The sequence below is a fragment of the Pteronotus mesoamericanus genome, unplaced genomic scaffold (assembly GCF_021234165.1).
Source record: "Pteronotus mesoamericanus isolate MK-2021 breed Mesoamerican mustached bat unplaced genomic scaffold, CSHL_Meso_final contig_56, whole genome shotgun sequence".
Lineage (NCBI taxonomy): Eukaryota > Metazoa > Chordata > Mammalia > Chiroptera > Mormoopidae > Pteronotus > Pteronotus mesoamericanus.
The window spans coordinates 8,149,415-8,162,256 of NW_026555201.1; the positions used below are offsets into that span (position 1 = coordinate 8,149,415).

Here is a 12,842-nt window from a genome sequence, read left to right on the forward strand (position 1 = left end):
TCTAACATCTCTCCTGAGCAACAATCCAAACTGCCTCCTCCCAGAGGGCTCTAACAGAATGCGCTGAAGGTATTGAAGATCCAGGTATGATGCGGGTGTCTTACTTAAACCTGCCTAGTCTCCTTTCCTATAACCTTCCCCTTCCCCACCTACCCCAATGCCTCAAACAATATTATTGTATTTTTTCTAAATCATAAATTATGTCATTCTGCTGAAGAAATGAATATACCTCCAGGATAAAGTCCAAGGACTTTATCATGACATTCAAGGTTTTTCACAATCTGAATCCAGTCTACTTTCATGGCCTCAACTTGCATCAAAGTAGGTATAGCTCCAATATATGGATTAGGAAGGCATTCTTAGAGAGTTAGTAACTTGTCCATAGTTATTCATTCATCAACTATAAAAGAACCTATGGAAAATAAAAGTGTCCCATACTTCTAGGATAAGACTAACTGTTCTATTGTCATGGCAAAAATAATCACCAGAATTGGTTTTAAAACTATCTAATTGATCAATGACCACTTGCTTCAGTGAACACACCTCAGCGCAGCCTCATGCTTTGAAAGTCAGCTGTTTGGTGCCAGATTCATTCCAGTGGAACACACTTTTAAGATTGATGTCAAGGCTTTCCTTCTCCTGCACAATGTTCTCTTCCTAAAAACTGTACATGAGAACTTGCTTTGCTCAATGAAACTGTGCCTGACCATGAAAGGACTCCATTAAATAAACAAGGTTCAGCTCTCTGGCTTCAGATATAGTGTCAGATACTGAGGTATCAGGCACTGCACAATGGCGAACGGGAGAGCGAGGCACTGGCCCCGTCCTCAGGGAGTGCGTGATCTGCTGGGGCGTGTATGCAGGGAAACAGGCAATTTCAATAACTGGTAAATTCTACCAAAGAAAAAGCTTCTATCCTAATCTAGGTATGAGGCAAAGGAGGGTGGGTAGGCATTGGTCGAGTAAGCCTCAGAAGAGTTCATTGAAGTCCCACTTGCGGTCTTACCTGTAAGAGCCTGTCATAAGGCTTTAAACCACCAAGATCTCCTGGCCCAGCAGGGCGAATATTTTTGACATACACTCCTTTCTCCAGCAGGCCGTCTGCTACACTGAACCCAAAGTCCTCCATGTCAGAGCTTTTGTACAAGGTCACCTGGAAAGTGAGAAAGCGTGAAGGGGACACTTAGCTAGGTTGGAGACTTTGGCCTGTGAATCTTCTTGACCAACAATCTTCTCAATCTCACTTCGGTAACATAATGGATTTGTAATATATTAGGCAGTGCCCTCCCCCCCACCCCCCTTACCCAAGGATATCCTTGGAATTTGTAAACTTCCACCCAGAACAGGAAAATAGGAGAAGGAGAGAAGATGAAGAGCCGTGGTCTTCTATTTTTTTTTTTCTTTTTTTTAATAGCAGTTGTCAGGTATACAAAAGTGAGACTTTCACTAGGGTAAGTTGACTTCTCTATTTTCCTGGACAACTCCCTCGTGTTGGGAGCAGCCGGGCAGCCCTCAGTCCCGACGGTCCCAGGACTAAGCCAAAGACCCTTCCTCCCTGCCCACCCTGCCTGGTGCTGTGCTGGGTGCCGAGCTCACGTTTCCTCACCCTTTGAACAAGTCCATGAAGCCCCTCATCTTATTTGCTATGGCACCTGGATCGGACTTCAGTAACACTGGTTAAAAAAAGACCTGAAAGAGCTCCAGTAACAAACACCTTGCTCTGGGGCCTGGCTTCAACAGCGCCCTCAGCATGTGTCCAGGGTTTAGTTGAGCAACTCAAGGCCTTTAACCTTCTCCGCTGTGGGCCACAGCTGCTTCTCTCCACAGCTAAGGCCACTACCACCAGTTAGAGCTTCCCCCAGTGCTCATTCCTGCGCCTGACCACCTGCACGAGTTAGTCTGAGGTTCCTTCATCCGATCACTCATACTTCCATGCAACGTGGACTGAGGCCCCACCGTGTTCTATGCCCAGTTCTGGGTGCTGGGAAACAGCAACGAATGAGGAAGAAGAGCCTGCCTTCCAGGGGCAAACAAATTAATATGTCATATTCACTGAGCACAGTGCCGGACACTGCCGGGTGGCACGCTCAGCACTTCACATTCATTTTTTAAATACGTACCCAAGGATATGTGTACTAATTTTAGAGAGAGGAAAAGGGAGGGAGAAAAAACAACAGTGTGAGAGAGAAGCATTGACTGGTTGCCTCTTGTATGCGCCCTGACCAGGGGTGGATCCCACAACCTAGGCCTGTGCCCTGACCAGGAATCAAACCTGTGACCTTGCAGTTTACAGACGACACTCCAGCCAACTGAGCCACACTGGCCGGGGCCCTTCACGCTCATTTAATTCTTTACGGAACCCGTTGCTTTTTCTAAGGTTTGTCAAATGCCTTCTGCAAAACTACGCATACCTCAAACAATGACTCGGGCTTACTCTTTTACTCTCTTGGTTTAAAAGAATATATTTTATTTTATTCTATTTCTACACAAAGAATACACAGATACATTCTTGTACTGAAGTAAAATTTAGAGCTATATAGGGTAAAATGTGATAATGAAAACTTTTAGAGCAGGTTTATTTTTTTTTATACCCAGTTATTTTACTTATGAGACATATGCGATGTGGAAGGAAATAGAAAGGTGGTCAGTTTGTGGATTTTTAATTGTACTGGACAAACAGGTAGATCATCAGGCTGGCTGGGTTGGCACTACTCACCAGGCAGCCCTTGTGGTTACTGCATATTGGGGGTGAGGAAATGCAGTTTTGTGGAGGTTTGATAGCTTCCCCAAGATCAGAAAGGTAACAAAGGGTGCAGCTGCCTCTGTCTGATTGCAGATGCCAAGCATTTAGCCATTGCTGCACTGTCTCTCAGTAGGGCCTTATTTCATAGAGTCTAAGGTACTCTACATTTTTTATATTTTAAAATCTCCAAAATCAGATTATGTTTTGTAATCCATGGCATCTTAAATCCTAGGAAGTAAGTTGTATCAACATATAGCGCCCGTGCTGGTAGAGCATGGCTCTGACCAGAAGTATTGACATCAGTCGGGAGCGTGTGAAAAGGCAGAATCTCAGACCCTGCCCCAGACTGACTGAATTGGCATCTGTAGATCACTAGTGATTTGTGTGCATGTTGAAGTTTCTTCTGTGTGATGCTTCACAATCCAGGGCTGCTACATGTTCTGGAAAAGGAAGCAAGGAAGCTAACGTTTCATGAGATGACATTCTTTGCAGGCTCATTCCATGACTGCGTGTATGTGAGTGTGTGTGTGTGCGCGCACACACAAGCGTGCTCGTGCACACCCCAACACTGGCCCCTACCATGTGCCAGGCACTGGTTTAAGGGCTGAAGATACAGCAGTGGAAGACAAAAAAGAGAAACAGCAGTGAACAAAACATAGCCTTCATGAGCTTATAGTCCAGTGAAGGAATCTAATTTAACCCTCTAAGCTATTCTGCCAGATAAGTAAGACTCTCAATTTTAAATCAGGTAGTGTATATAAAGTTTTAATCCCAAATGACCTGATTTCTGGGGAAGGATCAATTTATAGCACAGTTAAACAGAGCAGTAAGCCCCATTTTACCACAGAAGGCACGTTTGTGCCTGTGTTGCTTAGAAAATCCAGCACCCCATCTGACATGCACACTTGGACGCCTGGGGAGAAGTGGGTCAAAACTGCGTAAACAAGAAACTAGTCTGTTCCTCCCGCACCTTCATCCCGCCCCCTCCCCCGCCCCCCGCCTCCCCGGCGCATCCCCAAAGCAAAACTCATCAGGAGTGGAGGAGACACATGTCTTGGTGACTTGGGCTCAGGGAAAGTAGGGGGACATGTGAAAGATGCCCCTTCCCAAATCCCTAATCTGGTGTTTGCCATATAGTAGGGTTAGTACTTTTGTTGAATAAATGAAAAGATTGGTTCTGACATGGTTGAGTTGGGAAGCCAGTCAGAACTGGCCACCATATGCTGTGAGTGTGAACTAAGAGGGATTTAATTTTGTGTTTCAAGCCATCCATCCACCAGAGTCCCTTCTAGGAAGGGCTGGAAATGAGCAAAGCTGCAGCGCCCCTCCGGTCGGGTGGACGGGGCTGGTCGGGGCTAGTCCCCACGAAGATCCAATGGCGACACCTTGTGGCCATGAGAGGTGAGAACACTCGTAACATTGGAGCCAGGTCTGCCCTACTTAACAGCTGAAGAAGCCCTACTGTCGGTCAGGAAGAGAGGTGGGATGGAAGGTCTTCCAGCAGGAGATGCTGGACGTCTTGCTAATAAGGTCTGTGGGACTTGAGGGAGCAGATTAAAAAGCAAACAAAATGCTACTGTCTCTACCAAGTTTGTGGAGCAGATCACACAGGCCGGGGCATGAAAGCTCAGGGAAGGTTAGAAAGTTACCCAAGGTCAACAGGTTGCAAGGGACAGAGGTGGTTCTGACTGAGAAGCTCAGATCTTCCCATGGCACACCGCCTTAATACATATGCATTTCACAGGAGACTTTTTAGGTCCCTCTATAGTTGTGGTTTTGCTATAGGCCATAGGGCAGGAGAGTGCTGTCCCTCTTTCCTAATGCGGGCCCGGAAAAACAGGGAAATTCATCATTGTTCAGTTGGCCAATGGACCTCAGATGCCTGCTCCACAGCCAGAACCCAGGAAGGGCAGAGAGATGAGTGGCACCAAATGATGCCAACACTGGTCAGTGGTGACACATTATCCAAAACATGGCTGGTGGGTGCTAAACAGAGCAGGTTAGCAGACGAAGGTCTTGGCTGTTGACCAAGAGGCTTCGCTCTCCTGGGCCTTAGACTTGATGTATCTCTATGGTAAACTCTTCAGAATAAGAGGCTAACAAGTGATTTAAATTTGAGAGTAATCTGTTTCTCTAGAAAGATTTCCTAAGGTTAGAAGAGACTGAATTTTAATAGCCAACTGTATTGTTCTCTTGGAAACAGCTTAGAAATAGCACACAACAAAAATGAAATTATTTTTAAACGACACAAAAGATAAGATTCCAGAAATCAATAATTCACAAAACTGGGCAGCACAGCTGGCTGCTCTCAAAGCAGCAATAATAAATTGTGCCACGTAGCTGCTGCCCTCTTGTTCCACTGGAGATTGGTCGTGGTTACTTCTGATTTATTTTCTGTCCAAAAATAATTCTAAGGATTCTGAGGTTTAGGTCATATTTTTTAAAAAATTCTTTGCACACATGCATTCCTTACCCAGGCACTTTCCTACGTATGATTGCTTTTGGTCTCCCAACTGCTCTGTACAGCAGAATCATTTCCTTCCTACTAATGGGGATGCTGACTCTCGAAGAAGTTGAGGGACAGACGTGTCCAGTTAGAATGAATAAGCTCTAGAATTCAGTACTAAAATATCTGACCTCATTAGCTGTATTTGTCAAGTCATGATTTTTTTTTTTTTCCTGGACACATAATCTCCTAGCTGGTCAGGCAGCCTTTATCCATTTCCAACTGTTCAGCCAACTAAAGATGCAAAATGCATCACGTCTGCTGCATTTCTTCTCATGGAGCCTTTTGGGGCCTTCTGTGGACACCCACAAGCACTCCTGCCCACTGCTCCCGGGGCTCTTCAGGGTCCACCTCAGCCCGTCCCAATCAAGACTCACCTTGCAGGGTCTCTGTTCTAAAGGGGCCAATGAACATAACACTTGGAATGCAGCACTCCAGGCAAGAGCACAGCACTACAAAGCTCAATTCCACTTGAACTCTTTGCCAGCACGTGCTGCCGTTGCTTCTAACCCTCCTGGGGACGGAGCTTTGGCAGCAGGCAGAAGGGTTCACCACAATTCAAGCTGAGCCTTGTTTTATATTTCTGTCCACATGTCTGAACAATGTCCTTGAAGTAAAGATCAGAAACCTAATGCTTGCATTTTCAGCTTTGACATGTGTAGAATGCTTTCACAGCAGAGCCAACTTCCTCACTTGGATGTTAAGGGAAGCTGTGTCTGCTACCTTCAGCAAGTCACTTTGAGTGACAGCCATCCCCAGATGCAGTCCCCAAGTGCTGGCAGCCTCCCTATGGCTCAGACTCTTGTCCAATGGCCTTAAGGACCAAACGACACCTACTTCTCAGAGATGGCTCTGGTTTCCCATAAATCACCACACATTTGGGTTTATTCTTGCAGACACTGTGGGGGTAGCATTGTTCCTTTAAACCTAACAAGCCAGTAATGTCAGTTTTGAGAGCAACCCTACACTACCTGTAGGGCTGAAAGGAAAAATAAAGTACGGCCTTCCCAGCTGCGCTCTTCCAGCCCAGGGGGAAGCGATGTCAGTTTACGCTGCTCCAACGCACAGCCTGCAAGGCGAGCTGGGTCGGAGAAGGCAGCTGCTGCCCTCCTGTCTGGGGAGTCTTGTTGGCAGAGGAGAAGAAGGGACAGCTGCTTCACACCGTGCCTCCTGCTGCTCCCTGGCAAGGCTGTGGCACAGGAGCTTGAAACATGGGGCCCAACAGTGAGAGGATCAATGTAAGTAGGATCAAGTCAAGGGCTGATGTGGTCCTCAGAGAACCGCGTCCCAGCCGAGGGAGCATCATGGTTTCTCCATTCATCCAGAGCACCTTCGTGGCTGTTATTTCACATCATATCAAAGAGGAAGGAATTAGATCATTCTCCCAGGTCTCTTCAGGCAATCAGACCACCACGGGCAGCGGATGGACACTTAGTTATTGTCAGCTCTGTCCCTGGCCCTTTCCCTTTGCCCTGGCCACCATCGAGTCAGCCAGCAGCGGCGGGCTCTTGGTGTTCCGGCAGCTTTGGCCGGGACTGTCTGCCGGTTACTCGCAGCGCCTGCCCCTTGGCTTTTGCTTTGGCTGTCGGCTGCCAGCCTTGCTGTGGGCTGGCTCTCCTCCAGCTCGTGACCCCTCCTGATTCCGTCTGCAACTTACTGGCCTCCATTCCCTGTAGGAATGTGGGTAAAAATGTCCTGATCACCATTCCAATATGCGTGTAGGGGACAAGGGGCATTTCCTACCATCACCAAGCAATTTGGTTACACCAGCTGGGTGTCCTACAATTCAACTCAATTCTGACACCATCTACCTGAAGACAATATCAGATCCCACAGGTTAAGGGCTCAGTCTAACTAGACTGCCTCCCAAATGCTTCAGAGGCCAATTGCAGGTCTAGGTTATCACCTGGGCTTCTGACCAACTGGCTTAGATCAGAGGTTCCAACAACCCTCGTTCTTACCAGAGCATCTCACAGAACTCAGGAAAACACTTTACTTACTAAAATGCCAGTTTATTATAAAAGGATATAACTCAGGAACAGCCAGATGGAAGAGATGCACAGGGCAAGGTACGGGGAAAGGGCGCAGAGCTTCGAGCCCCCTCCGAGTGCACCGCTCTCTCCACATCTCCCTGTGTCCACTGACCAGGAGGTTCTCCAGACTCTTGACTCTCTCCTTTCAGTTTTCTATGGACTATGGAGGCTTCATTACTTAGGCTGACCGAGTGACTCATTGTCCATTTGTGACTGAACTCAACCTCCAAGCCCTCTCCCTTCCCCCAACCTTAGGTCTTAACAGCATGAGAAAAGTCACCATTACTCCTTCAACACTTAAGAAATTCTGAGGGGCTTAGGAGACCTGTGCCAGCAAGGACAAAGACCAGATACTTATTATAAATCACAATGCCACAGTGAGCTTCTGTGCTTCGGGGACCACCTGCATCTCTGGCTGGGAGACCTGCCCCCAACCCACCTTATGAGCCTGTGGGAACTCAGGGCCTGGCCCACTGTCATCCAGGAAGGACAACAAGTTACAAGTGACCAAACACCTACTGCACTGAGCACTAACAGTCTTGATTTTATTTCCTCATTCCCAGGATTGCTGTAGTCTGACACTGAGAAGATTCTCAAACAAGGAAAGAGCTCTGTACCCCGCCTGAGGGAACGAAGGAGACAAGCCCTGGGCTGGGCATGATCAATGTCCTACAGTAGCTCTGCCGGACAAGCAGTGGGCAGAACGATGCCGAGGAAGATGTCCGGCAGGCTTCTCTGCAAGCACTCAGACTGTCGCGACACAGGGTGACCCTCAGGGAGCTTGGAGGTGAACTCCCTACAGGTAACAGGGTATCTTACAACCTATAAACATATTTGATCACAACAGAGACACACGAAGACATCAGGACGAGACGGATGATCCCGGGCCAGGGCGAGACTTTGGGGACACTATGCACATTTCTAGGAGGGTGGTGGTAGACCCATGACAGAAGTGATGAGACGCGTGATCAGACAGAGAGATGTAGACACCCTAGAACTCTGTCTAACAAGCCTGCCTAGGGGTCCTCTGTGTCTAGGGGACTGCAACTCTGACTTGCCGTTCCTGTTGCTCAGACTCAAAGTGATAGGATGCAAATTGACTTGTCTGGTCGAGATGCAAATGATTTTTCTCCATTAAAAAAGATAACCTCAGAGGCTTTGCTTTTATTTCCCTAATGTCACTGAGCAGCTTTATAGTAACTAGGAAATCTTACTCTTGGCATTCTTTTTTCTTTTTTTCCCATGGACTGAAAATTTTGTGTGTGTGTGTGTGTGTGTGTGTGTGTGTGTATGGTATATACACTTTGTATATATATTTTATATATGTATACACACACACGCAACTTTTCTGATGCAAGCCAATCATTTGCATATAGATTATGTTTTTTACATTTTGAGAAGTTGTTTCAGCAGCATCCTAGACCAGGGAACCTGATGGAAATAAGGCATTTTGAGGAGTGTCAGAGTTGGACACCATTAGTCATATACATATATAACCTAAATTTCTACCCTTATTCTCCTATTCCCTGGTCCCTCCACCACGTTCAGATATTTAGCTGCCCTGGCTTCACAGGGAGAGAACATGCTGGTCAGACTGATGCCATGACTAGTAACTAGACACACAGGCGGTTGTCTTTGTAAATAGATTCTCATTCTGGTTTACAGCTCCATTTCTGCAGACTCTCAGGCAGCTGGCTGAACCTTCTTTTAGTCTGGGATCCTGAGGAGATCTCATTTTCTGGGTTTCTGACAACATATGGCTTTGGATAGACTCTGACTGATGGTGACTTCACCAGGGAAAATGCTGTTTGTGAGGTCTCTTCTCCTGATAATGGTCTTCCCCTGACCCTTCTTTGCTAAGTGGGCAAACTGAGGTTCTGGGAAGTGACAGGGCTGATGACTGTCACATTGGGACCAAACCTCGGTCTGTCTGAGAGTGAAGCCTGCATTCTCTCTAACTTAATTCACTCCCTGCCTGAAGAAAAAGAAGTTGGATCTAGACTGGGAGACAAAAGATTCAGCTTGTTGTTTGAGCTCCCAGTGACTTCCACAGTGAGATAATTCTATGCTAGCTATTTGGAGATGGCCTGGTGGGAGGTCTCATTTGATCTGGAGTAGCAGCTCTGAATATTTGGTGAAGAAAGAGGCACATGCCTGGATAAGCTATGCGTTTCCATTTTAGATTTCCTCCGAGGGCTGAGACTGCTCCTGACGCAGGGAGAGAATCATAAAAGAAGCTGCCATTAAACACCAAAAATGGCCCTCCTCCCACGGAGTAAAACAACCTCACACCACGGAGAAGAACAAAGGTCCCCTCTCCAAATACTCGCACATATGGAAAATGCAAAGTGAACCCAGCTGCTTTGGAAAAGTTGATGGCAGCAAATGCAGCTACAAGAGATAAATGGGCTCCTGCGTGACTCAAATGCCACCAGAGCCATAAATAAAAGTAGATGCTGGAAAATTATTTTAAAAACAGTTCTGTAAAAAGATAAATAAAAATAGCTGCATACCAATAAGGAACATAATTTAACTGAAAAACATGCATGACAGAGCACAGGAAATGTCAATATGATCTTTAAAAAATAAGTCCAAATGCTCTGAATGTGGGGAAATTTCTCCTCTACTGATTTTTTTTTTTTTTTTGCCATAAACTGTGCAAAGAAGTGCAGTTAGACTTCATCTCAGAAATAGATTAAGTGGATACCACAGGATATTTAAGCTTCAGAAGGGAAAGAAGGGTTATCAATAAACTGTAGCTAAGATCATACCTCCTTATTTGCAAAGAGAAAGAATTTGTGGTAAACTATAGGACAAACCAGAATTCATTTTAAAGATAAAACTCAGAAGTTCCAGGGCAAAAGATGCAAACTTTTTTTTTTTTTTTAACCCTGTCACCAGGTATTTGCCTATGAAACAGAATAATCACCTCTACTTAGCAAAACCTAAAGGAATGATACTCAATCTTTAGGGTGCAAAGGAATCCATGGAAGATGTCGCTAAAATGCAGATCATTGGCCTGAAGTCCCAGAAAATGCTGGGCCCCGGAGACACAGATAAGCCTGAGGGGGTTTAGGAAGCTGCGTTTTAACAAGCACTCTGTAATCACGGTCAAGGCCACCAGAGGTTTGCAAGCCAAATTGTTACCTAAGGCTGCAGTCCACAAACTTTTGGTTGAGGCCCATTAAAAAGCCTTGAAATCAGCTCAATGCGATCACATTTAAAAAGAAACAAACAGAAAATAGAAAATGCTAGTGTACAATTTATGGATTCTTTCATATATGAGTGTGGGTGTATGTGTGTATCGACATGCGAGATAAAATGTACTTTAGACTGTGTGACTCGGCCTAGAAAGTTCGACAAGCTGCGGTGTAAGGGGACATGAGTATCACTTCCCTGTGACCTCCTCCTGCCCCCTGCACCCCGACTACTTACTAAACCACCAGTCCAGCTCCAACATCCTCCCCCGTCCACATGGACAAAGCGGGAAGGGAGCCTTCCTGTGTTTGTTCTCCTGGTCAGGAAGGACAGCCAGCTTTTCTGGGTTTGGGAATGAACATGGACCCCAGAACAATGTGAGGGAAGACCTGCCAGGACCTGGTGGAGCCCGAGGTACAACAGAGGATGTACAATGAATAGAAACCACTTAGAGTCTGACCAGAGCTCAGGATTTCTGAAGGCCTAAAGGAAGAGAAAGAATAGTGAGGAGGGCTGGGTGGAAAACAGGGGGCAAACAATGGAGAGTAAGTTGAAAGCCAAGGAACTGAAAGATAAGCCCATACTTTATTCCTTCTGTATAAAGATGTTAGCAATCCATCATCAGGAGATGGAGGTGCTGTTGCTTTTGTTTTTTTCTCTCCAGGCATGGAGATGGATACTTGCTAGCTTCTAGTGACAGTGACAGTTTGTAGGTGCTGGCCTGGACCCAAACAGGGGTACGACTTGTTCTCATGGAGACAGCTTTCACCAGGTGGCCGACGGCAACCGGAAAATAACACCAAGTATGTTCAGAATAGTGTGCTGTTCACCTCACCCAGCCTCTCCGCTCTGGACTTCCCAGCGCCTTGGGAATTCAGCCTCTCGGCTCATTTAGAAAAGTTCCCCCAAGGGGCTCAGGGAACTGAAAGCTATTCCATGTGTCAAGCTGCATACACCGTCGTGGGGTATCCTTCAACTAGTGGAAGGATGTTTTCTAATTCCCTGGCCTCTTTTCCACATCACCACACAAGACAGTACCTTTTCCTAATTTTTGCAAAGATTTGGTACAGGCCGGCAGCACCCCAATGGAAGGATCATGCAAGTCTATCAACAAGTCACTGTGCTTTTTCATGGTGTCGGGTAATTTTCCAGAGTTCAAAAGCCTCTGGTCTTTGAACTGTGAGCGAAGTGACTTCTCTTAACAAGCATTTCTCTTCTCAAGCACTTCAAAATGGAAGAGTGTATTTAGCAACAAACATGTGAATGGCCATCAGAGTAACTGAATTCACTTAAAAAAGAAAGGAAACGAGATGTGAGCAAAATCTACTCCAAGAATTCCATATCGTCAGGCCGCAACACCTGGGACACCATCTACTTACGAGTCTTATTTTGTTTGGGATCAACTCTGAAAGCGAGACTACATGGGAAATGTGCTAAAGGGAAGGAAAAAGGAAGCATCCCATTGAGTAGGTCCAGGTGGCCCCCCGTGTCTGTGATCCTGAGGCCTCCCATCACACACGGGCACCCAAAATTCCAACCCGGTCCATCCCCTGCTGCTCATCGTACTGGTAAGTGGATGATGCTTTTTGAAAAAATTTTAATAGGATCTATTTTCAGCACAGTCATTTTTTAAACCTCAGCTATCACAATTGGCACATCCAATTCACCATCATTATCTGTGCTAAATGCTTTCAGTGCAGGAGAGGAGGGGAAACAGCCCTTTTGCATTGTTGGGCTATCAGTAATTTTCCCTGGAAGAGACAGCTTTACTCCGGGGGAAGAATGACTCTGTGTCAGACTTGCTATTTCCCTGCCCTGTAGATGGGGTTAGTAAATATCTGCTAAGGAGGGTTACTGTGAGGGGTACAAGTCAATAAATTATAGCACATAGCGGGCTCTCCATACATGTGGGTGTCCTTTCCCTTTTGTGCTGAAGGCAGGAGCGTTATTAAGCATACTCTTCTTTGCCTAGGACAGTGGAGTTTTAGAGAAGAGGATAAGACAGTGTTCCTAAATTCCTCAGGGAATCAGAGAGGTCCAGCCCTTTTCCTGGCACAACAGGATTAGCATTGACTATGCGGCTACTGCAATTGAAGACCCATGTGAGTCCTTACAACCTCCTAATGGTGTTTGTCAATTAGCATGTTAGGTCTTGTGAGGGGGGTGAAGGCTGGTGTTTACTAAACAGACATATCAATTCAGGGTAACTGGGTAAACAACCTAATTTGTGGCATGGGGCTAAATCTGGGTCACCACCCTAAAATGTCAGAAACTCCTTTGTTTTTCTGTGAAATTCTATAATTCCTCGTAACGTACACAGCTCCAAGTCAAGGAGCCTTGTCTGGTCCTGCTGGAATATTCT

At 46.1% G+C, this 12,842-nt stretch overlaps 1 protein-coding gene across 6 annotated transcripts in view; it reads right to left on the reverse strand.

Moving 5' to 3' along the window:
* Positions 1 to 12,842, reverse strand: part of GRIP1 (glutamate receptor interacting protein 1) — a 387,281-nt gene that overhangs the window by 1,131 nt on the left and 373,308 nt on the right. For all 6 annotated transcript variants that reach the window (XM_054580065.1, XM_054580063.1, XM_054580064.1 and 3 more), the window contains one exon: positions 1,007 to 1,153. In XM_054580065.1, coding sequence (XP_054436040.1) covers positions 1,007 to 1,153 — 147 coding nt within the window. The remainder of the gene's footprint in view (positions 1 to 1,006; positions 1,154 to 12,842) is intronic.